Source organism: Physeter macrocephalus, chromosome 10 (genome assembly GCF_002837175.3).
Source record: "Physeter macrocephalus isolate SW-GA chromosome 10, ASM283717v5, whole genome shotgun sequence".
NCBI classification, from domain to species: Eukaryota; Metazoa; Chordata; class Mammalia; order Artiodactyla; family Physeteridae; genus Physeter; species Physeter macrocephalus.
In genome coordinates, this window is record NC_041223.1 from 18836999 (window position 1) to 18861377 (window position 24379).

A 24379-nucleotide genomic window follows, 5' to 3' on the forward strand; every position below is an offset into this window, starting at 1 on the left:
AAAAAATTTTTCCAATATATTTATTGAAAAATATTCATGTGTAAGTGGACCTGCACAGTTCAAACATGTGTTGTTTGAGGGTCAACTGTACTTGAATATCCTGATACACACACGTATACACACATTTTCATGTAGATAGCTTGTATAGTAAAAATCTAAAACCAAAGTAATTAGCTGGGTAAATTATGGTATATTTATACTATGGAATGTTGCACAGCAGTTAAAAAATAATAAATTACTTTTGACTAGATTTTATATTGTATGGTGAGAAAAATCAAAATAAAGTGAAGTATGTATAATAAAATATCAATTTGTAAAACAAGCCATGATATAATATAAATATTGATGTATAATGACATGAGATAAGTGAAAAGTATGGTAACATCCACACTAGGTTGTTCCCATGGATTATTTGGGAGGGGCTGGTAGATCAGAGGGTTGTGAAGGAAGTTCAGGCAAAGAGTAATAGAGGAAAAATGCATGTGTTTGCATATTTAAATAAGTAGATTTACACATACATATGTATAAAGAATTAAAATTTTAATAATAAAGAATTTAAATAAATGAAAAAAGTGAAATCATCTATCAAAGTGGAACAGCTTTGACTGGTTCAGAAATACTATAGGAATCTTCACCTGAGAAAGTCATGAATCGGAAGTGTGCTTTGGGGGCAGTTTCCTACCATGTGTCTCAGTTAAGGCACTCACTGTATTTTTTTTTTTAAACTAGCATACAAGAACATGCTCTATGTTACAAAAAATACAATGCTGGTACACATAACAAAGGATGTGTGTGATCACATTCTCTATGCCTGGGTTGCTCTGACTCATCCTTAGGATTCTAACTTCTAGCACTTTGAGTGTGTGCTTAACCTACACAAGTTCTTGCCCAATGAAGGGGGTTTGTTGGCATTCTGCTTTGAAAAAGAAAAGCACAAGTCTGAAGCATACTTTTTATTAAAATTTTTTTTTAAGTTTTATTTATTTTTGGAGGTTTTTTATTTGAGTGTGTTTTTCATGCTTGAATCTAAACTCATACCGAGCGTCATCTCTACCCTGTTTAATGATTTTTAAACATTTTTTTTAATATATTAAAGTCTTTAGAGATGCAAGAGCAATAGCTATTTTTCTCATTGTTGAATTTTTCACAGGCAATCCTGTTGGTTCACTTATGATCCTGATCTGGCACTAACTAAAAATGAAGCAATTCAGAGTGAGACACATACATTTTATTACATTCCAAATATTTTGAGACTATTTTGCCGCTCCGCGGCACGTGGGATCCTCCCAGACCGGGGCGCGAACCCGGTTCCCCTGCATCGGCAGGCGGACGCGCAACCACCGCGCCACCAGGGAAGCCCCCTTGAGACTATTTTTATTGAAATTTTATACTCAAATCATAGCTCTCTGGGAAAAACCAATAAGTTAACATCAAAACACAGAAACTACTTCTAAGGTGGGTCTATTTTCAATTGACCTAATACCTTATTTTCATCAAAAGGCAAAGTTATAGATAATTAAAAGTAGGTTTTCCCTCTTTGGCGGAAAGGGAGTATTGGGCATCTCCTGGTCACTTTTTCTTTCCTTTCTGTTTTTTTTGTGTGTCTGGAGCCGGGACCTTCTTTTCTGGCTCTAGCCGGATCGCGGCTTCCTCCGCAGCCTGAGACTCCAATCTATGGCGCTCAGCTTCCAGTAACTTGTTTCTATACTCTTCCCGGATATTGAAGATCTTCTGCCGGGCTTCATCTAAGGAGTCCTAATCCAAACGAACAAACAATAAACAAAAAACCCAAGCCAATAAGATCGACTGATAGAGCCTTATTATGGTTCCATAAAAAACTGCACTCCCTTTCCTCAGGCCAACAGACTCATGTAGGAAATTATTGAAGAAAGATGAAAATTCGGTTATGGTCTCAAATGTTTCTTAGTGCATAAAGCATGAGCTTTATGAGATATCAAAGGGCACATGAGATTTTACAGAATGGTAAATAAAAGAGTCAGTAGGAGAAAAATAAAGGTGAAGAAAGAAATGAGCAGGGATTTTGATAAAGCAACTATCTGCTTTAAATGAATTCAGACATAATCTATATAAAATATGCAGCCGGTGTATCTCTCACAGTAACTGTGCTCAATAAATTACTAGTTCCCCATACATATTCTAACCCTGACAAAATATGTCTGATTTGTACTTGAAGAACTTTAGGTGGTATCTTTTTTCTTCCTCTCACTTACTTCACCTTCACTTCTTAACGTGGCTGGTGCCACCGATTTCTGAGCCTTTGGGCCATTCTGTGTAGCAAACTGGGTTGACTCTTAAAGAGTTTTTCTGCTGCCAGCTTAGGATTTGGCTACTTCAAGTCTGTTAATGCAATCTTCCTTCAGCTACTTTCCGACTTCACAAATATTTTGCTGTTGTCTCTGCTTCCATTCTTGCCATTTTGTGGATAAATTTCCAATAGTGTATTTTAGAGGGATTTTAGGGAGTGAGTAAAATAGATGTGTATAATTAATTTGCCAATTTTCTGAGAAGTTGGGAACTAAATGTTTTCAAGACTTCTTTCTACCTGGTTACAATATGATTCTATGACACCTTTTTAATATTACAGAAGAATTTGTCAATTGTGATCCAAGTATATGCCCTTTTAGACTCACCCGCATCTCCCCGTACATCTCCAGAACTTGATCCTTTACTTTAAGCCTTTCTTCTTGCTCAATATCACGAATGCTAAGGAGTCTGGTCCTATACTGCCGAAACTGATGGACCTCCTCTGCCTTTTGCATTGCCTGCTGCTGATTCAGCTCATCCGTTTGCAGCAGAGGATCAGTATTTGTTTTTCTTGATATAAAAACATCAAAAGAGATACATAAGTCATTTGGGAACTCTAGCATGAACTTTAGCACTCAAATAATTTAAAGTCATATCAGTAGGGTGGTGGTCTGAATCAAATCAAATATCAGGAACAGAAAGAATAAATCATTATTTTTACATGAGCTAGGCTCCATTTATTAAGTCACTAATATTTTAGGAAATTATTTTAGGAAAATACCAGCAAAATTAGATGTACTATTTGAAGAGGTGTTTGTGGAATTGGTGTGCGAAGCTATGAGAATATTTTGTAGGTGTTTTCTTTTTAATTTATGAAGCTAAGTAGGTTTGAAAATGTTTTCAAATTGATAAATGTGCTTGAGTAACTAACTACCTCTATTAATCCTATTGTTTAGTTCTTAAGAAAATTCAATCTAAGTAAATAATAGCAGCAGGTATGAGGGGATTTTTCTGCAGCTCAACTCATCTTAACCAGGCTACAAATGAAATCTTTACAGAAAACATTTAAATGCTTTTATAACTGATTTAATAAAACATTTGCTAAATTTAAGATATAAATTCTCTACTTCTAAAAATTCAAATACACTTAAAATATATTAAGCATTTAATTTCAAATTTTCTATTGTTTAGCAACTGCCTATTGACAATCTATCCAAAATTCCATGAACACAGATGTCTGCATTAACCATGTTTATTAAAACTTACCGTACATATTGACTTAAGTCTACACCTTCTAGTTTTTTTCGAATAAGTTGGGGAGACATTTCCAAAATTGTTGGGGATCGTGAACGAGGCCCTGTTGTAAAAAAAAAAAAAAAAAAAAAAAGTCCTAGGCTTTCAAGAAATAATCGACAATGACCAACTAAACGATTGTATATCTTGTTTAAATTGACAATATTTTGGACTTGCCTTGTTTAATATGATTTTAATGTGGTTTAATGACTTTATTGAAACATAATTATATTTTATGTTTATCCTCTAGCTGGTGTAACTATACTTATAGTGAAATGAAGGAGATGACAAAATGAATATAGAAAAAGATAAATATGCTCTTTAAGAAGAGTAACAAAATTACTCTAATTACAGTTAAATGAAAGCAGAGACCTAAAAAGGTCATACTTTGTTACAAAATTTCATTATAAACAAGTTAAATAAACTAATATTTAAAGAGCTTGGTCTATCCGTGAAAGCTATGCGAAGCACTATGGGGGTGGGATATAAAAATGTTTTAAGACACAGTATCCTATCTTCAAGAAAGTTTTAGTCCAGTAGAGTAGGCAATATATAATAGGTGAACGCTGAAAATCAAATATCAGGAGATTTTTACCCCACAGACTCAAGAACCCACGAGAATAGTTTTAAAAAAGAAATTTTAGAGACTAAGATATTAACCGTTCAGCCTTTCCAGCCCATTTAATCTCTCTTTTTAAAAAATTATTGAAGTGTAATTTACGTACCATAAAATTTACCAATTTTAAAAGTATAATTCAATATGTTTTAGTAAATTTACAGAGCTGTGCAACCAGCACCAAAATCCTGTTTCAAAACATTTCCGTTATCCAAATAAATTCTTTTGTGCCCTCTTAAAGTCACTCTGCATTCCCACCATAAGCCCCAGGCTTTCTGTCTCTGTAGATTTGCCTTTCCTGGATATTTCATGCAAGTAGGAATCAAAAAATTAACTTTTTAAGAAACTGTCAAATCATAGTGTTTTGATTATTGTTAGCTTCATAATAAATTCTGAAATCATGAAGGTAAAATCCTTCCTCTTGGTTCTTTATCAAAATTATTTTGGTCATTCTGGGTATTTGCATTTTCATATAAGTTTTGGGATCAGCTTGTCAAATTCTGTAAAATGTCTACGAGGATTCTGATAGAAATTTATAGATCACTATAAATTTGATCTATCTAAATTCAGTATCTAAATTCAGATACACTGAATTTATAGATCAATTTAGGGAGAATTAATATCTTACTATATTGAGTCTTCTAGCTGCAAAGCATGGACTGCCTCTCTCTTTATTTAGATCTTTCAAAATTTCCTTCAGAAATGTTTTGTAATTTTCAGTATACACGTCTTGCACTTTTGTTAAATTTATTTCCATATATTTATTATTGATGCTATTGTGAATGAAACTGTCTTCTTAATTTCATTTTTTGATTGCTCATTGAAATGTAGAAATAAAAATATATTAATCTTCTATCATGTGACCTCACAAAACTCACTTGTTAGTTCTAGATGATATTCTTGGTTCTTTTCCCATGATTTCTTAGGATTTTCAATATACAGGATCAATTTGTCTGACAATACAGTTTTATTTCTTCCTTTCTGATATGGATGTATGGTTAAAGTGTACATCCTACGTTCTTGAAGGTTGAAGTCACTATATCTGCTTTGTTACACAGATCTCTTTATTTAATTTTTGGCTTATTTTTTGCTTTTCCTGACCAGTATCACAGTCTCAAGCAGCTGTGATGCTGGCTATTCCAGTTGTTTGCCACCAAGTTCACTATTCCTTGCAACAATATCCATGGCCATAGAACTTTTCCATGGAGCTTCAAATCAGGTAAATCCTTTTTAGCATTGGCAGCAAGACTGCTGGTTCTCCTGGCTACCACGCTACAGACCTTGGGGCTGATGAGGGAACCCCACGTTAATATGCAATAGTTGGTAGGCTAACTGTGGTAGACAGACTAATGGACCTCCGAGGATATCCATGTTCTAACCTTTGAAGCCTATGAATATGCTACCATACAGGGACTTTGCAGATGCAATTAAGGATCTCGAGATGGGAAGATAATGCTGTATTATTCAGCTGGGCTAAACCCTTGTAAGGAAAAAGAGAGGAAGGTAGAAAAGATAGAATCCAAGAAGGAGATGAAGTGATGATGGTCATAGAGGAAAGAGAGAGAGGGGTAAGGAAAGAGAGACATAGAGATAGGGATTTGAAGATGCTATGCTGCTGGCCTTGAATATAAGGAAGGAGCCGTAAGCCAAAGAAAGAGTCAACGGCCCTAGAAGCTGAAAATGGAAACCGATCCTCTCCAAGGGCCTCCAGGAGGAATGCTGCCCTGCCAACAGCTTAACTTTAGAATTTCTGCCCTCCAGAACTGCGAGAAGTTTGTGTTAAAAAATCACTAAATTTGTGGTTGTTACAGAAGTAACAAGAAATTTATCCAACTAAGTTATTTTTTTGTTTTTATTTTTAATATTTTTCATTTAGTTGTACACCCTCAGAATTTTGAAATGTTTCTTAATCTTCTCCAGTTTAATCATTGCTTTTGGGGAGGGGATAGGTCAAGTCTTCACTCTGCCATGCAAAAAATCCCGCCCTCCCCCTGGCTGTTTAATCTTGCTTTTCACGTGTGGTTGGAATAGTCTCCAGGAATATTGTAAAGTGTTTAATTAATAACAGCTTGTTAAAAGGGATTATTCATAGAAATATAATCTAATGTAAAACTTTAAAAATGTAAAAAACAGTAACATCAAATTAATTTTCCATTTTTCAAAAATATCATGCTTTTATAGGCATGATACCCATGAGAAATCAAGAATATAGTAGTACAAACCCCAACTCTGCTCCATTATTGAAACATAAATTCAGTCATGTTTTTCACTTTATAACATTAAATAAACCATTCCTGAAATATTGCATCTTATATACAATATGACTCTTCTAGAAACCAGTGGTTAATAACTTTTCTTTTTTCATCATGGTTGCTCTGTGATCTTAGATTTCTGAAGTTCATTTGTTTTTCTTATGAACCTACTTTTGTTGCATATATTTTTGGCATTTCAAACTTGAATTGTTTCTGCAAGACACCAACTGCGCTGACTCTGACTGGAAAGAAAATGTTTTTGATTGGATGTTTGTGTTCTCTCACATCCTGCCAAATCATATGTATTTAAACAGGGAGGGTGTAAAAGGGGAAGAGAAGGTTAGTCTTCATTTTCACTTATAAAACTGTTGTATCAGAATAGGGTGTAAGTGTAGTATGATGTTGGACCTCTAGAACAGTGCAACTCCAAGTGTGTGCTCATGCGTGCATGTGTGTGTGTGCACGCATCTTCCGTCTGCAAACTGGTACTCTGTGGGATAAGTAAGTTCTGAAAGTTAGAGTATCATTTAGAGATATTTTTACAGCAATTGGTCATCACTGGGTCATTTTATTATATTTTATAAAAGTTTCAGTTTGCAACAGAATCGTCAGAAAACTTCTTTCATCATAGATTGTAAGAAAATAGCTGTTTAAAAGAAATGGTGAAGAATAGTTTGACTGATTGATTGTGAAGCCTGGGGAAAAGATTGGGACTAAAGAAAGACAAAGATCACCTCCAACCTTTGGAAGAGGCACTTTCCAGAGGCCTCCAGAAATACAAGGGAAATTGAAAGCAAAGTTTGAACTCTTGACCTTGATGATGGCTTGGTGTTGAGAAAGAATGCATAAGAGTGAAATCCATAATGATATTATTTACATGTCCTCTGGCATTACGAAGGAAGTTGTTCTAAGTTACCTGCTATATATGAAAATAGAAAGTAGCAAGAATAAGGTAGCATTTTGGGAGTCACAGATAAATGAGTGAGTACATAAATATACATATATTTATATGTATAGAAATGTAGAGGCCAGAACATGTAAATCTCTCACAAGGACTGTAATCTCCTATGGGCGATGCTTCCTCAGGAATGAGGGCCAATTTGTGGTGCACCACCAGCAGAGGTGGGAGCAACACACAAAGTTCCAGAGAACAGCTAGGTAAGCGGACCCCTGATTTTCAAGCAGGATTCCTTCTACAGCAACAGTACCTGGGTACATGGCGGTGTTTCAGTGCTATAGGATGTACTAGGACCATACAACTCTTCTTGGTGGGAGGGGGAGTAGGTTTCTTGCTGATGGTGTGTAATTCAACTTATCATCTTATATTAAAATAAAATTGTAATAAAACATACATACTTAAGAATGCTTTGAAGCATTTTTTGCTTGAGGACAGGCTGCTTTGGCCTCTAGGTCTTCCACTCCTGTTCACTCTTATCTTTCCTCTCTGTTTCCTGACCCCTCCTTATTACCCCAAAATGCACCACAATAAGGGGTTAATATCTAAAATATATAAACTGCTCATACGGCTCAATATAAAAAAAACCAACCAAACAACCTGATTAAAATGGACAGAAGACCTGAATCGACATTTTTCCAAAGAAGACATACAGATGACCAACAGGTACATGAAAAGATGCTCAACATGCTAATCAACAGAGAAATGCAAATCAAAACCACTATGAGGTATCACCTCACACCTGTTGAATGACTATCATCAAAAAGACTACAAATAACAAATGTTGGCAAGGATGTGGAGAAAAGGGAACCCTTGTACACTGCTGGTGGAAATGTGAATTGGTGAAGGCACTGTGGAAAACAGTCTGGAGGTTCCTTAAAAAACTAAAAATGGAGCTACCATATGATCCAGCAATTTCACTCCTGCATATATATCTGAAGAAAGTGAAAACACTATTTCAAAAAGATTCATGCACCCCCAATATGCACATGTTCACAGCAGCATTATTTACAATAGCCAAAATATGGAAGCAACTGAAGTGTCCATCAACAGATGAATGGATAAAGAAGATGTGGTATATATATATAAAATGGAAAACTTTGTGTTAGAATAGAGATTTTAGAACATTTTAGAAACCAAATATTTAAAATTTGTTATAAAAGATGTAGAATACTATAGATAAAACAAAAAGAATCTGTTTTTAGTGACAATTGTATATGCGATCTGTGCACTTTTATTTTTAGTATTTGTAGACACACAAAACTATGTGAAAATATAACTGCTACTTAAAAATTAAAAAAAAAAATTCCCACTTTTATCTTTAGGTTAAGTATTTAGTAATCAGGACCTTGAGCAGATTACCAACTCTGATAATCAAAATGAAGACCTATACACATATTTTTCTATGTTTAACCCTAGCCATCACGTGCTTAACTTAGTATCTTTTCCGGAATTTTTATTTTAAAATATGTGTTTATCCTACCAATAAAGGCAATACTTGCTGATATTTTCCTTCCGCATGCTCTGCTCACGCTCTTCCTTCCCTGCGGGGGATGATCCTCCACTTTCACTTGTTGATTTTGCCAGATCCTTGAAGCCCTTGTTCATCTGCCACTTCTTCCACAGCATACTCCCTGATAGTATATTCTCTCTGTTATCTAAACTCATGGAACTCTTTGTATCTGACTCTTTTATGGCACTTGAAGATGTTTCTACTAAATATGATATATGCATTACTGAAAAAACTTGCATTCTATGAAATCACATACAGAAATAGCGAGACATAGAATACATAAATATTTAAAGTTCAAAAACAGGAAAAATAATTAATTCATGGTCATAGAGATCAAATAGTTACTTTCAGGAAGGAAAAGGCTGGGAAAGAGAATGAAGAGGACTATTGGGATGTATTAAGGGTTTTTTTTACCTTGATCTGAATGGTGGCTCCTGAATATACACACATATGAAAATACATCAAGCTGTACAATTAAGATTTGTGCCTTTTTTGCCTGTATGTTACATGATAAGGTCAGCTTTCTCTGAGCTCTGTTCTCCACTAGGCCTTGTCCTTGACTTGTGATGAATCCCAGTTTTAGCCAAGAATCCTGCCAAACTAGTTTATCAAGAATCCCCCACTCTTGATATCCAATTAAACTCCTCTTCCTCCACACTTGATATTTAATCAAATTTCTCTTCCCTGACCTTTGATACCTAACCAAATTCCTGTAAGTAATTTTTCATCCACTCCCTGCTAGTTAGTTATAAATCCTCACTTGTTTCTGTTGTTTTCAGAGTTGAGTTCAATCTCTCTCCTATTGCAATAGTCATAAATAAAATCTTCTTTGCCATTTTTAATGTGTCCAGTGCAATAAATTTCCTTTTACATACAAATTAGCACATTTAAAAAATTAATAATAAAATCTAGAGCCTAAAGAACAAGAACTGTATTCTATTCACCTTTATATTCCTAACATTACATTAAACTCTACCAATTAGAAGAGTGAGTACTTTAGGAGTCAGAAATATTTCAGATCCCAACTTGGTCACTTTCTAGATGTATGGCATAGGAAGAATAAGGTGACCATTTGAGCTTTGGTCTCTAAATCTACAAAATGGAAATAGTAAGGTCTACCTCATAGTTGCTGTAGGTTAAAGTGAGATAATAAACATAAGGCACTTTGAGCAGTGCCCATCCCAGAATCACAGGATTGGGGTGATATTTATTTTTTATCTTCTTCACATGAAATGTTAAGGGACATTGCTTTTATAACTATTGAGTTATACTCCTGAAGATGTAAAAGTGGAAAAGCACGATTTGGGATGTGAATGTCTTCAGCCTCCCTGGACAACTCAGCATGGTGATAGATGGAGGTATAGCCAAGTGTTTGTGGGACGAGCCCTGGGGTGATGGAGAGCTCTGTCTGCATGCTGCCTCTGTCCCTGGGTAGCTTGTGAATTTAGCAAATTACTCTGGGCCTGGGTCCTTACTGGCAAGTTGGAAATAATATTTATATCAGTGGGTTGATGTGAGTATTGGATGAAATAATTAGTATTTTATAGTTCCAGGCCCACAGCAAATTGTTCACTGAAAGTAGTTAGCTTTCTTACTTTGATTCTTATTGCTATTGTGATTAGAAAGGTGCCAGATTTATAGTTGTGAGCCTGCCTTCAAGTTCACATACTGCTACTTTCTAACGAGGTGGCACCCTTATTTCTGGTTTCATCTTTTCTTAAATGGGGAAGATCATATCTACTTGGGGACAAAGTGAACACCTGCTTGGTAAAAAGAAAATCCTTCAGAATCTATTTTCTTACAGAACTGTCTATAACTTTACAACCCTATAATGAAATAGATTCTGAAATTTTTCTTTTTACCAAGCATGACTTGCTGACTAGCTTTGAAGAGGTGCAAGTAACAGCTCCGTGCTTGGGGCAGCTGGGGCAGGGTTCACTGACCTTCCTCCTCTTCTTTGGTTTGGCTTTCAGACATAGGCACGCACTCAGCATCAGGTGTTTTCTTAATGAACCGGCTGAGATAATGGAGACGCGCCTGGGCAGCCTAAAGGACAGACGTTATCAACACACATTACAGGCAACACCATCTCAACAGTACTCAAAAGACACGGGAAAATGTGAATGAATATGGCAGCCTGAACCAGACCAGCTCTTATGAATTACCAAAGAAAAACTCCAATTCTGAACCATCCATGATCTTGACAGTGATTTGTGAGAACTAATGAAGAAGAAGTCCTAAAACTCATACGCTGTGCATGCTAGCTTAGATCCAGGGGCTCCTGAACCTTTTTCATCTGCCTCAGTAACCCTGAGTTGGGGACATGAAGCACATATAAATAATAATGTTTCACTATGGCAATGATTCTTATCTAAAATATGGAGAGGAGGAATCATGAGGTATGTGTATTCCACAAGGGCAACACATGATTTTTCTCTATCTAAGGTTGTTCAAAGTACATGAAAGCACATATTAAACATTTTTATGCTTTCTTAGTTGGGAGTGTTAAGGACAGAGAGTGTTAATCCCAGATGATGTGAAAGAACAAGACGACCTACAGTTTGGGCCATAAGTGGCACCATTATTGTGCTTTGCTTTTGGAAGTCATCTGGGTATCTGGATAATAATATTTCACAATGTGTTCAAATGTGGTCTTAATATTTAGTTAGTTGATGCCTGACAAAATTCCAGATATTTCCTAAAGGAAAGACTATGCTGTTTCACCAATATGGCTCTTCCTTCAGACCATGCCCAGGAATGAAAGGTAAAAGGACAAGTTTTCGAACTCAGGTAACCTTGATCGATCTTCCTGGCTCAGCCATCTCCCAGGCCTGCTTCATGGCTCGGATTTCATCTGCTCGTTCTGTATCTTTTTTCACTTCAAAAAAGTCTGCTTCATTGTATTCAGTGACCAACCTCAAAATCCAGTAGGGTTTATTTGGGTCTTCTTGTTGAGGGTGAGTAATGGATATCTGGCAAAGTAAAGTAAAAACCTTGGGGTCAGATGCTTTCCTCCTTTCAAAAGGATCTAGATTTTACCCTATGACCCATAATTTCACTTAAGTATTTAAGCCAAGAGAAATGAAAACATATATTCACAAAAAGACTTGGAAAAGAACATTTATTATAGCCTCATTCATATTAGCCTAAAAAGGGGAAACAATATAAATATCTGTCAACTGATGAATGGATAAACAAATTGTAGTATGTTCATACATGGACTACTACTTAACATTAAAAAGTACTACACTATTAATGCATACCACAGTGTGGTTGAATTCCACAGACAGACATTATACAGAAATAAAGAAGTTGAGCACAAAAGAGTACTTCTTATATGATTCATTTGTATGAAATTCCAGAACAGACAAAACTTGCTTGGGGGAGAGGTATGGGGATGACAGAATCCACTGCAAAGAGGTTTAAGGGAATTTCTAAGCTTATGGAAGTGGTCTATAATCTAAACCTTGACAGAGATGTGGGTTACATGGTGAATTCACTTGTCAAAACTCACTGAACTGTACATTTAAGATTGTTGCATATCACTCTGTGCAAATTTCACCTAAAAACTGTAAATAAAAATAATTCTAAATTGCACTTAGCCTCACTCATACCATCTCTTTACAAGAATGAGGGCAGGAATAGTTGATAATTTCCAAGCCTGGATATACTTGATATATATTCATTAGGAAAGTTAACATTTTGCTGTCTTGTAGGATCACTTTCACGGACCTTAGGCTGGGAGCAGATTGACATAGGACTTGAAAATGTCTAGATAAGTGAGGCTTATTGGTAGCAATCTGGTAAGGAGATGAGCTTGAGTCTGATGAGGTTACTAGCACTTTACATAAGACTGAGACAATGTCAGTAATCCATATTACATAATGCAGATGGGGAAGTGGAGATTGGGGGGCCACTGAATAAAGTTTTCACATGTAGTTTGGTTTTAAGGTTATCAAAAAGACCTCCTAGCTTTCTACAATATTCCCTTAATATTCTGATGAAAATTTAAGTCTCACAATTGGATATTCTTTTATTTCTTCCTTCTAAAACACAGTACATAAGCTTTTACCATCTTTTATGTTGCTTGATAAGTGAGTTTTTCAGAAACTTCTCTGGGATCAAGTTTTGATTAGGGAAGGGAACACTATGAAGGACTAAGGGAAGGCCACATGTCTATAAGAATTTATGTATTGAATTTAGCTTATTTGCTTTAAACTTGAATAGTTTTGTTGTTGTTAATGATAGGACTATTTTCTCAGAAAATTCAAACAATTGATTTTATAAACTGGAGCTACATCTAGAAAAGTTAACACACAGCATTATCTTGAAGTTTCAAGGGGAAAAAAGTGGTTGACTGGAACTTCACCTATGTTTTTGAGCAAAACAATGTTGAAAGAAACACATTTTGAATAGAAAATTTTATCTGGCTCTTTCATATTTCAAACGTAATTGTAATTTGATAGAGAGCGTTCCATTTGTCTGCATTTGTTTAGATGATATTACACTAAAAGGCAGTATTTGGATTGTAGAATGTAGCTAGTGAGAACATAAGTAATATAAATTTAAGAAGAAATTAGCTTTTCTGTATGAAATAAAATAAAGGGTCAAATAAATTCAACATGATTCCGGTAACTAAAGAAAAATACGAAGTATATTATTATAGTTTTTGGTTTCCTGTTTGGCCCATATGTTAAATTTTCAAACATCAAACAATATAATACCAATAGCTACTAAAACCACCTAGCACAATATTAAGGTTCCTAAAGCTTAGTTCATTTTTAATGTCATAAAAAGCCAATTCCCATGTGAATTCTGTAACCAAACATACATTTTGTGCTTCACAAGATATTCTAAACATTGTCTCTTTCAGGATTCCCTAGAATTCATGAGTATTTGAAAGTTAACTCAAACTGAATCCCACAATTCCTTACTAAATTTGGTGGATCTTCTGAACAGGCTTTCATTTTGGAGAATATGCATACATTCTTCAACATTTTGAAAAGAACAGAGGCTTTCACACATGTCAGTTTTTAGTTTTATCCAATCATTAGTTGTTTTCTGAAGAACTTTTTTCTTGACAATATTTTTGCAAGTTTAAAATTTTTTTTCTTCATTTCTTTCTATGTACTTCAACTCTTTTACCTGCAGCTTATCCAGCTTTTCATTTCAACTTTCATCTAGAGGTAAAGTTTTTACGCATGACAAGAGTGAATCTAAAAATAGGTGTCAGGAAGTAATATAATAGATCATCAAGTATTATATGGGTTTTTTCTCTATCTGTAGCACTGTTGATAACTTTAGACAGTTCAAGCTTGTGTATGTCACCGTGTTTCTCACATCACTCTCATGATGTCCGATGTCCTGGGCACTCGAATGGTATGTCTGGCCAAAGACATTTACACTCATGCATTGCTAATGCTGAGGGGTTATTCGGAAGCAAATCTCCATTGTGATGAAGATCGTTTTCCAAATGCACACTTCGCACAGTAGCCTGGAGCAGCAGATATGGCTCTAGTGGCCTTCCACATCTTATACTGACAGCCTCCCAACTGGTAAGAGTTGATTCCAGGAAAATGACCATAGTTTCAGAAAACAAAAGTTGTTGGCACTTTCCCTCTGTTTACCATGGTAATTACTGCAGCTACCTTAGGACTTCTGGGATTTCTTGCTGTTTCTATCATTGGTATGTATCCCATTCTATTCTTAAGAATATTTTCCCAAGCTTGACTGTCGTAAAATGCAGGGCTCCAACTCATTTTGACTGTTCCAACAATGACATTTTGTGAAAACACATCTCATCCTAATTTTCGATAAAGTTCCTCACATTCATCCAAGGGCATATGAAACAGCCCCAACATGAAAGCTAATATGGCACCTGTACTTCCACCACAAATGCAGTCAGAGAGCTGGTGAACTGGCTCCTGAGTCAGTTCACTTCCGCAATGTCTAAAGAGCAACCACACCCCTTGTTCTTCCATCATCAATTGTGCGAATTAGGATTCCTCTTCCTTTCACTGGATTCATGCAGCCAAATTAAGGCCAGAATTTCTCTAACTGCAGCCTGAAGAATGCCATCCTTAATTTGTCTCAGTCATAATAAATATGGAATAATTCTTTCCTTGGCAGCCACTCTTTTTCCCTCAGGAAATTCTTGAAGATGAAAAGTCAGTTGTTCAACCCTATTAATGCAGAGCTTTGGCTCAGTTGTTCTTAATGCTTGAATAAATGCCCAGGTTCTGTCATCAATACTCATCCTGGCAATCTTGTCTTGTTGAAGAGATAAACGCTTTTTCTTCTCTCCATTTTTGTCTTTGCTAATAGTCTGCTCAGCTTTTAAATGCCTCTTCCTGTTCTTTGGACTGAATCATACTTTAATTTGGGAATGTATCCACCAATTTAACTACCTACACTAAAGTTTGTACACCTTCAGTGGGATGAGAAAGAGAGTTAGCTGTACTTTGTTTAGTAGAAACTAGAAGAACCTCATTTGTCCTCTTCTTCCTTCCTCTGACCTGTATCTGGTACAGCTTGTACTCTTTTGTCTGGACTATTGCAGTGCTTTCTGATGGTTTTCCCATCTCTAATCTTTTCCCCTTTAATTTCGTACCCTTAAAAGTCACCAAGGTATCTGAAATGTAAATCTGATCATGTCAGTAAACTTCTTAAAGCCAGTACACTTCTTAAAGTCCCACCTCCCAGCCCTGTGTAGCCTAAGCTGTGATCACAAATGATAGGAAGATTTTGTCCTCACAGGTAATTTGTTTTGAGTTCAGTGTTTTTAAGTAACTTGAATTTGAGTAGCTTTAGGACTCTGCTTGCACTCCTCAAACTTGCCACCCACATACTCTTCCTTACCCTTAATCTCTGGGATTACCTACCTGGTCCTGAAAAAATTTGGAATCAGGACCCCTGGCTTGTAGATAGAGTCCCAGCTTTCTAACCAGGCTTTCTGAAAGGCTCCCCTCCACCTGACCCTTACTTACCCTTCCAGCGTCATACCCGATACCTTAGTGGTTCAAAAACAAATTGTGTTGGATTTTTGCCTCTGAATGTCTTTGCTCACTGATTCAGTTCAGGACTCCTCTAGGCAGAGGCTGAAATAGGTACCTATCCTTTCTACCACTGTGTATACCATATCTAACATTACAACTCTCTCTTTACCTTCAGTCTCCTCCATTAGATTGTGAGATCCTTGAAGGTAGGGACTGTATAATATTAATATTAGAAACCCAAGTCCCCCAAACAGTGTCTTGCATATTAAAAGCTCAATTAATGCTCTTTGACACTAAACTAAGGAAGACTGCTTACAGAAGGTGCCCAAGGAATGTCTTTAAGGTATCTAGATGATTGCTGGAAACAGGGAGATGGAATTTTTCAGGTTTTCCTAAAAAGATATGGGGAAATAGGGACCCAATGAACCTAAATTTATTAAATGACTCCAATAAAAAAAGCATCACACCCACCTGAGGCTCAAAGCGAGGCGCTTGTTTTTCTTTGGCTATCTTTTCTTTCTCAGAAGACTTTTCTTTGCCTTTTCTTATTGTTTTGGAAGTTCCTAAAGATTTTTGTCCCTCACTAATAGTGTGGGAATCTGGACTTCCTAAGGTAATTAATTCTTCATGTTTCTCTCCATGTGCTAGAAAAACAAAAAAAGGAAACCAGTGAGTCATGATATAATAATAAAATCACGTCATGTAGGAAAAAGGGAAGAAGTCGAAAAAACGGTTAGTCTAAGGCATTTGGATTTTTTTTTCTTTTTTTAAACAAGCAGGTAAGCAAACAAGCAGACAGACCTTTTATAAAGATCTGTGTGACTCCCTTTTATACAATTGAGAAATAATTCACGTACTATAAACTTCCCATTGAAATGTATAAATCATGGTTTTGGTTTATTCATAAGGTTATATAATGATCATTACTATCTAATTTTTTTCTGATCTGGATGCTCTCAGTTCATTTTCTTGCCTAATTTCCTTGGCTAGTATCTCCAGTACAATATTGAATTTTTTTTTTAACATCTTTATTAGAGTATAACTGTTTTACAATGTTTATAACTGTTTTACAATGGTGTGTTAGTTTCTGCTTTACAACAAAGTGAATCATATACATATGTTCCCATATCTCTTCCCTCTTGCGTCTCCCTCCCTTCCACCCTCCCTATCCCACCCCTCTAGGTGGTCACAAAGCACAGAGCTGATCTCCCTGTGCTATGCGGCTGCTTCCCTCTAGCTATCTATTTACAATATTGAATTGATTTATCTCTGCTTTAATATTTATTATTCCCTTCTTTCTGCCTACTTTGGGTTTACTTTTTTTCTTTCTTTTCCAGTTTTCTAGTTTTTTAAGGTGGAATATTAAGTTATTGATTTGAGATCTTTTTTTGTTCATTTTAAATGTAAGCATTTATAGCTATAAATTTCCCTCTTAGTACTGCTTTCATTGCATCTCATAAGTTTTGTTATGTTGTTAATTGTTTTTCATTCATCTCTAAGTATTTTAAAATTTCCCTTATGGTGCATTTTATTTCTTCATGTGGATACAAGTTACTGCATAGTGTCCTTTGATTTCAGCCTGAACGATTTCCTTCAGTATTTCTCATAGGGCAAGTTTGTCGGTGACAAATTTTTTCAGTTTTTGTTTTTCTGGGAACGAGGCTTTGAAAGAGATTCAGTTCCATTTTCCTGTACCAGGAATACAGGCTGTTAGTTTTCAAGGTTACTGCTGAGCTGGAGACCAGGGGATGGGACTGGGGCAAGTAAAAATGTCATAAAGCTTACTGTTCTTAAAGAGATATGGCTGTTTTTCTTGAATAAAGCCTTTGTTAATTTCCAGAATTCTGAAAAGTTGATTCTGATCATCTCTGCCAGTTTTTTCATTGTTTTTACGGAGGAGTAAATTTTTGGAGTCCTTTTTCCTGCTATTTCCATTGATGTCCTCCTGGATTTCTTTTCTTATTTGAAGCTTCTGAGTTATCTCTGCATGCTGTTTGTCTGGGGCAGAGTCCTGAGAGAATGGAGAACTCACATAGGCCAGGTCTCTCACAGCTGCCTGGAGACATTGTCATAAGAGCATGAAAAATCAAAAAGCTCTGTGGAGTACGTGAGATTCCATACTAAACAGCTCAGCTCTTGAGTGTGATGAGTAGGCAAAGAAAAATGTGGACTGATTTAACTTGTGATCAGAAAAGTGAAAATGAGACCACAGAATGAAAATAAGGTTACTTAAATGAGAGTAAGAATGAGGCACAAGGGTAGAAATGATGAGCCATAGAAACTGAATCAAGAGAAAAAGAAAGAAGAAAAGAAGACAAAGATTTTTATAGGAAGCCACACAGTAAAATCACCTTTTATCAGAAACCCAGGATAGAATGTAGAGAGGCTGCAAAGGACATATTTTCTCTTTTGTTCTTTGATATCCTTTGTTAACCAAAAACTTTGAGGTTGAAGAAACACTATTTGCACAGAAATGGAAGCCCATGTATTTCAGCACTGCTTCCCTGCAGAGGCTCCTCATGCTGTCTCTGCTATATAGAGATGGTGCAGTACCAGCTCTTCATCTTTAGCCCAATATGAGGTAACTGGGCTTCGACCAGTCTCAGTGGCCACAGCTACCACCTCACTTAAATCCAGGTCCCAGAGGTCTCAATGCCAGCAAAATCAGGAGTTAACTACATTTTAGAGATCTATCTGTGGCCAGTGCTACATAATAGTACCTCATAAAAACTGGAGTAGAAGAATTCATTCTTTTTATCTTGTGCAGCCAGACAACTCTGTTACCAGTTATGCTATGCTTACTGTAAAGCAGCAATTCACAAATTTGACGAATGTATGAATCACCTAGGGAGTCTGGAAAATGTAGGTCTTGAAGCCCAAACCCCAGAGAGTCCAACCCCTTAGAGCTTGATGCGGGGCCCAGGAATGTACAGCTTTAAAAACTATCTCAGGTGGTTCTGATTCATACTTTGAGAAACACTGCTTTAAGAAATGTATACAGTTTTCCCTTTTCTTGGAAGCAAATGTTGCAAAGGGATGGGCGGAAGGGAAGAATACCAGTGAGTTAGTTAGAGTTCAGTGAAGCTGAAGGTTCCTTTACAAGAGTGGTTTTCACACTTTAGCCTGTGTCAGAACCACCTGAAGGGCTTGTTAAGAAACAGATTTCTGGACCCCACCCCCCAAAGTTTCTGATTTGGAAGGTATGAGGCAGAGCCCCCAAATTTGCTTTCTAACAAGTACCCAGGTAGTTCTGAGGCTGCTGGTCCAAGGACTGCACTTAGAGAAACACGGGTTTACATTTAGGAGGGTATAATTACCTTTTCCCAATATGAAGGATTTCGCTTTATGTTCTATTAATTTTTTCTAACAAATACCCAAGTATTGGGAGAGCAAATGATATTTGTTGAATCCCTACGATGTTTCTTTCTCTTTTAATTCTCAAAGAATCCCAGCAGGGTAGGTTCAGAGAGTTTATGTAATTTACTCAGACTCTCCCAACTGATAAGTTGAATCAGCATTCAAATAACAGTTCAAAGGACCTGTCAGTCCCTTTCAAAAGCGGAGTCTTGTAAGTCACCCCATCAGCAAAGTAAAACAGTAATTGCGAAGAATCCAGATCTTATTTCACTTGGTGCCAGTTATCGGCTGCTTTCAAATTGGGGACAGAGCATCCTGCACCACCGCAAATGGGCTGTAAGCACCAAGATTTTACAAGGGGTCAACCTGCCTTTCTGCCAACAAGCCCAGCCTGCTGAGAAGTGTTGTGCTAGGGAAACTTTGGTCAAATAATCAAATGACTTAGAAGTGAATCCTGGATCAGCCACTGTAGGTTAACTTTGGCAGGTTTATTGTATTCATTAAGCTTAAGTTTCCTACTCTATGTAATGAAACCTAAGACTGTGCCGCAGGCTTTAAAAAAAATCAATAAAAAACATTTAAAATAGGATCTTACCTAGTATCATACACCCCAGGTTTTTAAGATGTTAATAAATGTCAGATGAAATGGAATCTCAAGCTGCTCCATTAGGTATTTCTGGTGCTTTCTTTTTCTCACTACCCATAATTCTTAGTGTTTGAGTCATACATTTAGGCACATTTGATTCCACTCAAATTAACATATTCTAATATTCAAGTTTACTTACATGAACATTTACTACAGTGTGAGGCACACAGCAGGTGCATACCATCCTCTTTCTTTACATTATTAATATATAGAATAAAATAATTTCCATATTATTTAATGGCTTACAATATGGTAACCTTTTCTCCCAGGAATTACAAGTTCAACAAAGGTTAGAATATCATTACATACTTCATTTTAAATTCCTGATTTCACCTAGTATAGGGCTGAACTCATAGTATGTATTCATTATCAGATTGCCTAAGTTTAATATGTAAAGCTTTATAGGGAATCTGTGTGTGTTGGGAGCATATATGTCAGTAACATGCAAGAATAAATATCCTAGTAGGTCAAAATTGTGAAAAATGTGACCCCGCTTTGCATATTCATGTAATTAGAAGAATTACAGAAATGTAATTTTGATTTTATGATTAAAATTCAGTGCTTAGATTTATATATCCAGAAACTAAAACTGGTTGGGATTTGAACATTAATATAATTTCTCAACTAGAAAACTTGTTTAGAACAAAGTATACATTTACCAAGTACAGTCACACTTGGTAAATATAAACAGAAACACCAGGTATATATGAATATATAAATATATATAGTAAATACATATAGTATCTACAATGCTTGTTTTCTTCAAATACTCTAAACTGGATACACCATGCATGTATTGTGCCTAAGAAAAAGCAATAATATAATATTTATTAGAATTCTGGAAATAATGTTATAATCCTGCTAATAAAATTAGCAGTGGGACTTGAAACCAAATACTTTTGAGAATGATAAAGTTTACATTTAATGCAAATAGATTAGAACTTCAAATATGCAGGCCAGCAATATAAACAAAAGGACTTCAAAATAACAAGACCGCTAATTATGTATAAAGGCAGATGATATCACTAAGTATTACCTGCTCAAGATTCTCCATTTTCTATTTTCTTAAGTGAAAATAAGCAATTTTTACTAAAACGTAAGTACTGAAATATACTAAAGGTGGCACTGTTGCTTCATGTTAACCAGAGGCCAAACTTCCTAAAATTTTATAATAGAAATAGCCTAGGTTGTACATAGCCATGTTTCAGGCCTTATATTTTATAATGAGTTATAAAGATGTAAAATTTTGATAAAATTATATTATATATTTTAAAAAATTATATATTTCTCATATAAATTAAACATTGAGTTTAAATCAGTAAATAGGGCAACATTTCCATTTAATTTACATAAAATTTTAAATTGGGTCACCAATGTACAAATGAAAAAAACACTTGACCAATTTATGTTTGATATATTTATAATTGAAAAGCAAGCTAAGTGAATAATTTTAAGACATTAATAACTTAATTTCCCTAAAATATATCACACTCTTAAGGTTAAAGTTTGTAGTTTATGAGTTGTAAATATAATTGACAAGTGGAAGTGGGCATATTGATATGTTTTAATTTAAACAAATTGGCTAACTAAAAAAACACATTTATAAACATGAAATTAGAGAATGATTATTCTGAATTCAAAAGCCACTTAACTTTCAAAAAGATTGAAACATATTCGTTCAAATAGATAATTTTCCTGGTTCATTTTAAATACAATTCAATCCTGAATTTCTTTGCTACTTTCAGCAAAAAATGTATTAGGTGACACAAGGTGTCATTTAATTTTAGCAGCTGATCATTCACACATAAACTTGTCAAATGTGATGTCAAAAAAGAAGACATATAATTATTCTTAAAGACTTATTTTCTAGTTGGAATACACAATAATGATAAAGCCATTTTTTGAAGTGCTACTAGGTTCTAGGAACTTTATATATATTATCTTGAATCTTCCAAACAACTTTGAAATAGAGGAGTTATTATATAATATAGGAGTTATTCTAATTTTGCAGGTGATAACCAGTTTCAGGTAGTGGAACATACAGTAGTTTAGCCACTCTACTGTATTTCTCCATTTAATGTTAACTTCCTTTTAAAAACTTAATTCATATTATTAATTTTGTACCATAATCAAGATCTACATTTTACATTATTCTAGTTCATAGATTATGCTACCATGTTCAGTTACTGAAAATCCACCTGTGTCGGACAGTTTGAACTTGAGAAACGTACATTACATTCCCAGGACTTATTTATCGTATAACTGGAAGTTTGTGCCTTTTGAGCACTTTTACTCATTTTCTATGTCCCCTAGCCACCTCTCTGGCAACCACCAATCTATTCAATGTTTCTATGAGTTCCATTATTTCAGATTCCACATGTAAGCGAGATCATACAGCATTTGTCTCTCTGTCTGACTTATTTTCGCTTATCATAATGTCCTCAAGCTTCATTCATGTTGTTGCGAAAGACAGGTTTTTCTTCTTTTTATGGCTGAATAATATTCCATTGTGCATATTTACCACAATTTCTTTACTCATTCATCAATCAATGGACACTTAGGCTGTTTGCATGTCTTGGCTATTGTAAATAATGCTGCAATGAACATGTAGATGTAGATATCTCTTGGAGATAATGTTTTCATTTCCTTAGGATATATACCCAGAAGTGGATTTGCTAGATCATATGGTAGTTATATTTTTAATTTTTTGAGGAAACTTCATCCTCCATCCATAATGGCTGCACCAATATACATTTCTACTAACAGTGTACAAAGTGTTCCCCATTCTCCATATTCTCACCAGTACCTGCTACCTCTTATCTTTTTGATAATAGCCATCCTAACAAATGTGAGGTAAAATCTCATTGTAGTTCTGAATTACATTTCCCTAATGATTAGTGATGTTGAGCATCTTTTTGTGTGTCTGTTGGCCATCCGTATGTATTCCTTGGAAAAATGTCTATTCAGGTCCTCTGCCCATTTTTTAATCAGATTGTTTCTTTTTTTGATATTGAGTTGTATGAATTCTTTATATATATTGGATATTAACCTTTTATCAGATATATGGTTTGCAAATATTTTATCCCATTCCATAACTTGCCTTTAATTTTATTGATGGTTTCCTTTGCTGTGCAGAAGATTTTTAGTTTGATGTAGTCCTACTTGTTTATTTTTGCTTTTGTTGCTTATACTTTCGGTATCAATACCAAAAAATCATCGTTAAGACTGATGTCAAGGATTTTATCCCCTGTGTTTTCTTCTAGTTTGTAGTTATATACGAATTTTAGGATTTTACTTTTTCTGTGAAAAATGCCACTGTAATTTTGATAGAGATGGCATTGAATGTACACATGGCTGTGGGTAGAACAAACATTAAAAAAATATATTGGATTAGAAGCCAGACCTTCAGGCAGTAGCTTTTAAAGTATGCAAATAGACCTTTCAGGGAAAGACTGGGAGATGGGCAGTTCTGTCTGCTGTCTCTGCACTGAGCCCTGGAGGCCAGAGCATCCTTGGAAGCCTACTAAGAACTATTTGCTATAGTCTTATGGGTCTTGTGGACAAAACCCCATGGGCCTTTAGAGCTAGGTGGTTTGGGTGCCAGTCACTCACGTGGAAATTTTAATAGCTGGGGCACTAGACGTTCAGTCCAAACCCTTTGCTTTGGGTGTTGTGAGTTCCCTTCCAATTGTATGTCACCGTGCTGGGTGTGGGGTTTATGGCGAGAGTATATCTCAACCTTTACAATACGTTTTGGTGTGAGTTTTTCCATTTGCCTGATGTGTACGAGGTAATCAGCTGTGTATCTGTTTCTGTGGGAGGAGGTAAATTCAGGAGCATCCTATGTCACCATCTTAAACCAGAATTCAGTTTTCAACTCTTTTGTGTAAATACTAAAGAGCACAGATACTGGTTACATAGTGTCAATGAAAAATTAATTAGTTGATCTAAGAAAGAAATGGAAAAGTTTTTCAAGTCAAATTGAGTATTATAACCCAGGAACAGCATTTCAGAAAGCTCTGAAAACTGTTCCACCCATTAGAAGTCAAGGCATAGTTATATAAGGTTTCTGAGACAGAGGGCTATACATTAAATGATGAATTATTGACAGTTTACACACTCCAGATCTAAGCGTCAACTTGTCCCCTTACAAGATCAAGAAGGAATGTTATCCTTTAGGAGTTGTCTTGTTGATGCCAGGAGAATGTTGCTTTTTATGGTTGAGCAGGTATTTCTGCTGATGGGGGAGGTTTGGTAGATGCATAATGCAGATACACAATGCACAGTAGAGGGGAGAGAGAAGACCAAAGGGCAGAGAACATTTTTTATGTTCACATTTTTCTTGTCATGCCATACAATGTGAATTTTATTTCACAACAGTAAATGCATTTTGAGTTTCATAAGAAACCGTGCACCTCAGTGTTCACTGCAGCACTATTTATAATAGCCAGGACATGGCAGCAAGTTAAATGTCCATCGACAGATGA

General features: G+C 35.6%; 1 protein-coding gene, 1 long non-coding RNA gene and 1 pseudogene across 4 annotated transcripts in view; 1 reads left to right on the forward strand and 2 right to left on the reverse strand.

Annotated features, from left to right (window-relative positions):
- LOC129392459 (uncharacterized) overlaps positions 1-10941 on the forward strand; it is a 333703-nt gene extending 322762 nt beyond the window's left edge. The window contains exon 4 of the long non-coding RNA XR_008618333.1: positions 10868-10941. This is a non-coding gene — a long non-coding RNA (uncharacterized lncRNA). The remainder of the gene's footprint in view (positions 1-10867) is intronic.
- ADGB (androglobin) overlaps positions 1267-24379 on the reverse strand; it is a 181448-nt gene continuing 158335 nt past the window's right edge. For 2 of the 3 annotated variants that reach the window (XM_055087447.1, XM_055087446.1), the window contains 7 exons: positions 16361-16533; positions 11690-11866; positions 10838-10940; positions 8884-9096; positions 3532-3622; positions 2652-2835; positions 1267-1755 (listed from right to left, as the gene is read on the reverse strand). In XM_055087447.1, the coding sequence (XP_054943422.1) occupies positions 1570-1755; positions 2652-2835; positions 3532-3622; positions 8884-9096; positions 10838-10940; positions 11690-11866; positions 16361-16533 (1127 nt within the window). In that variant the 3' untranslated portion in view covers positions 1267-1569. The remainder of the gene's footprint in view (positions 1756-2651; positions 2836-3531; positions 3623-8883; positions 9097-10837; positions 10941-11689; positions 11867-16360; positions 16534-24379) is intronic. The other variant, XM_055087445.1, reaches the window with a different exon arrangement.
- Positions 13803-15475, reverse strand: LOC102984826 (calcium-independent phospholipase A2-gamma-like; annotated as a pseudogene).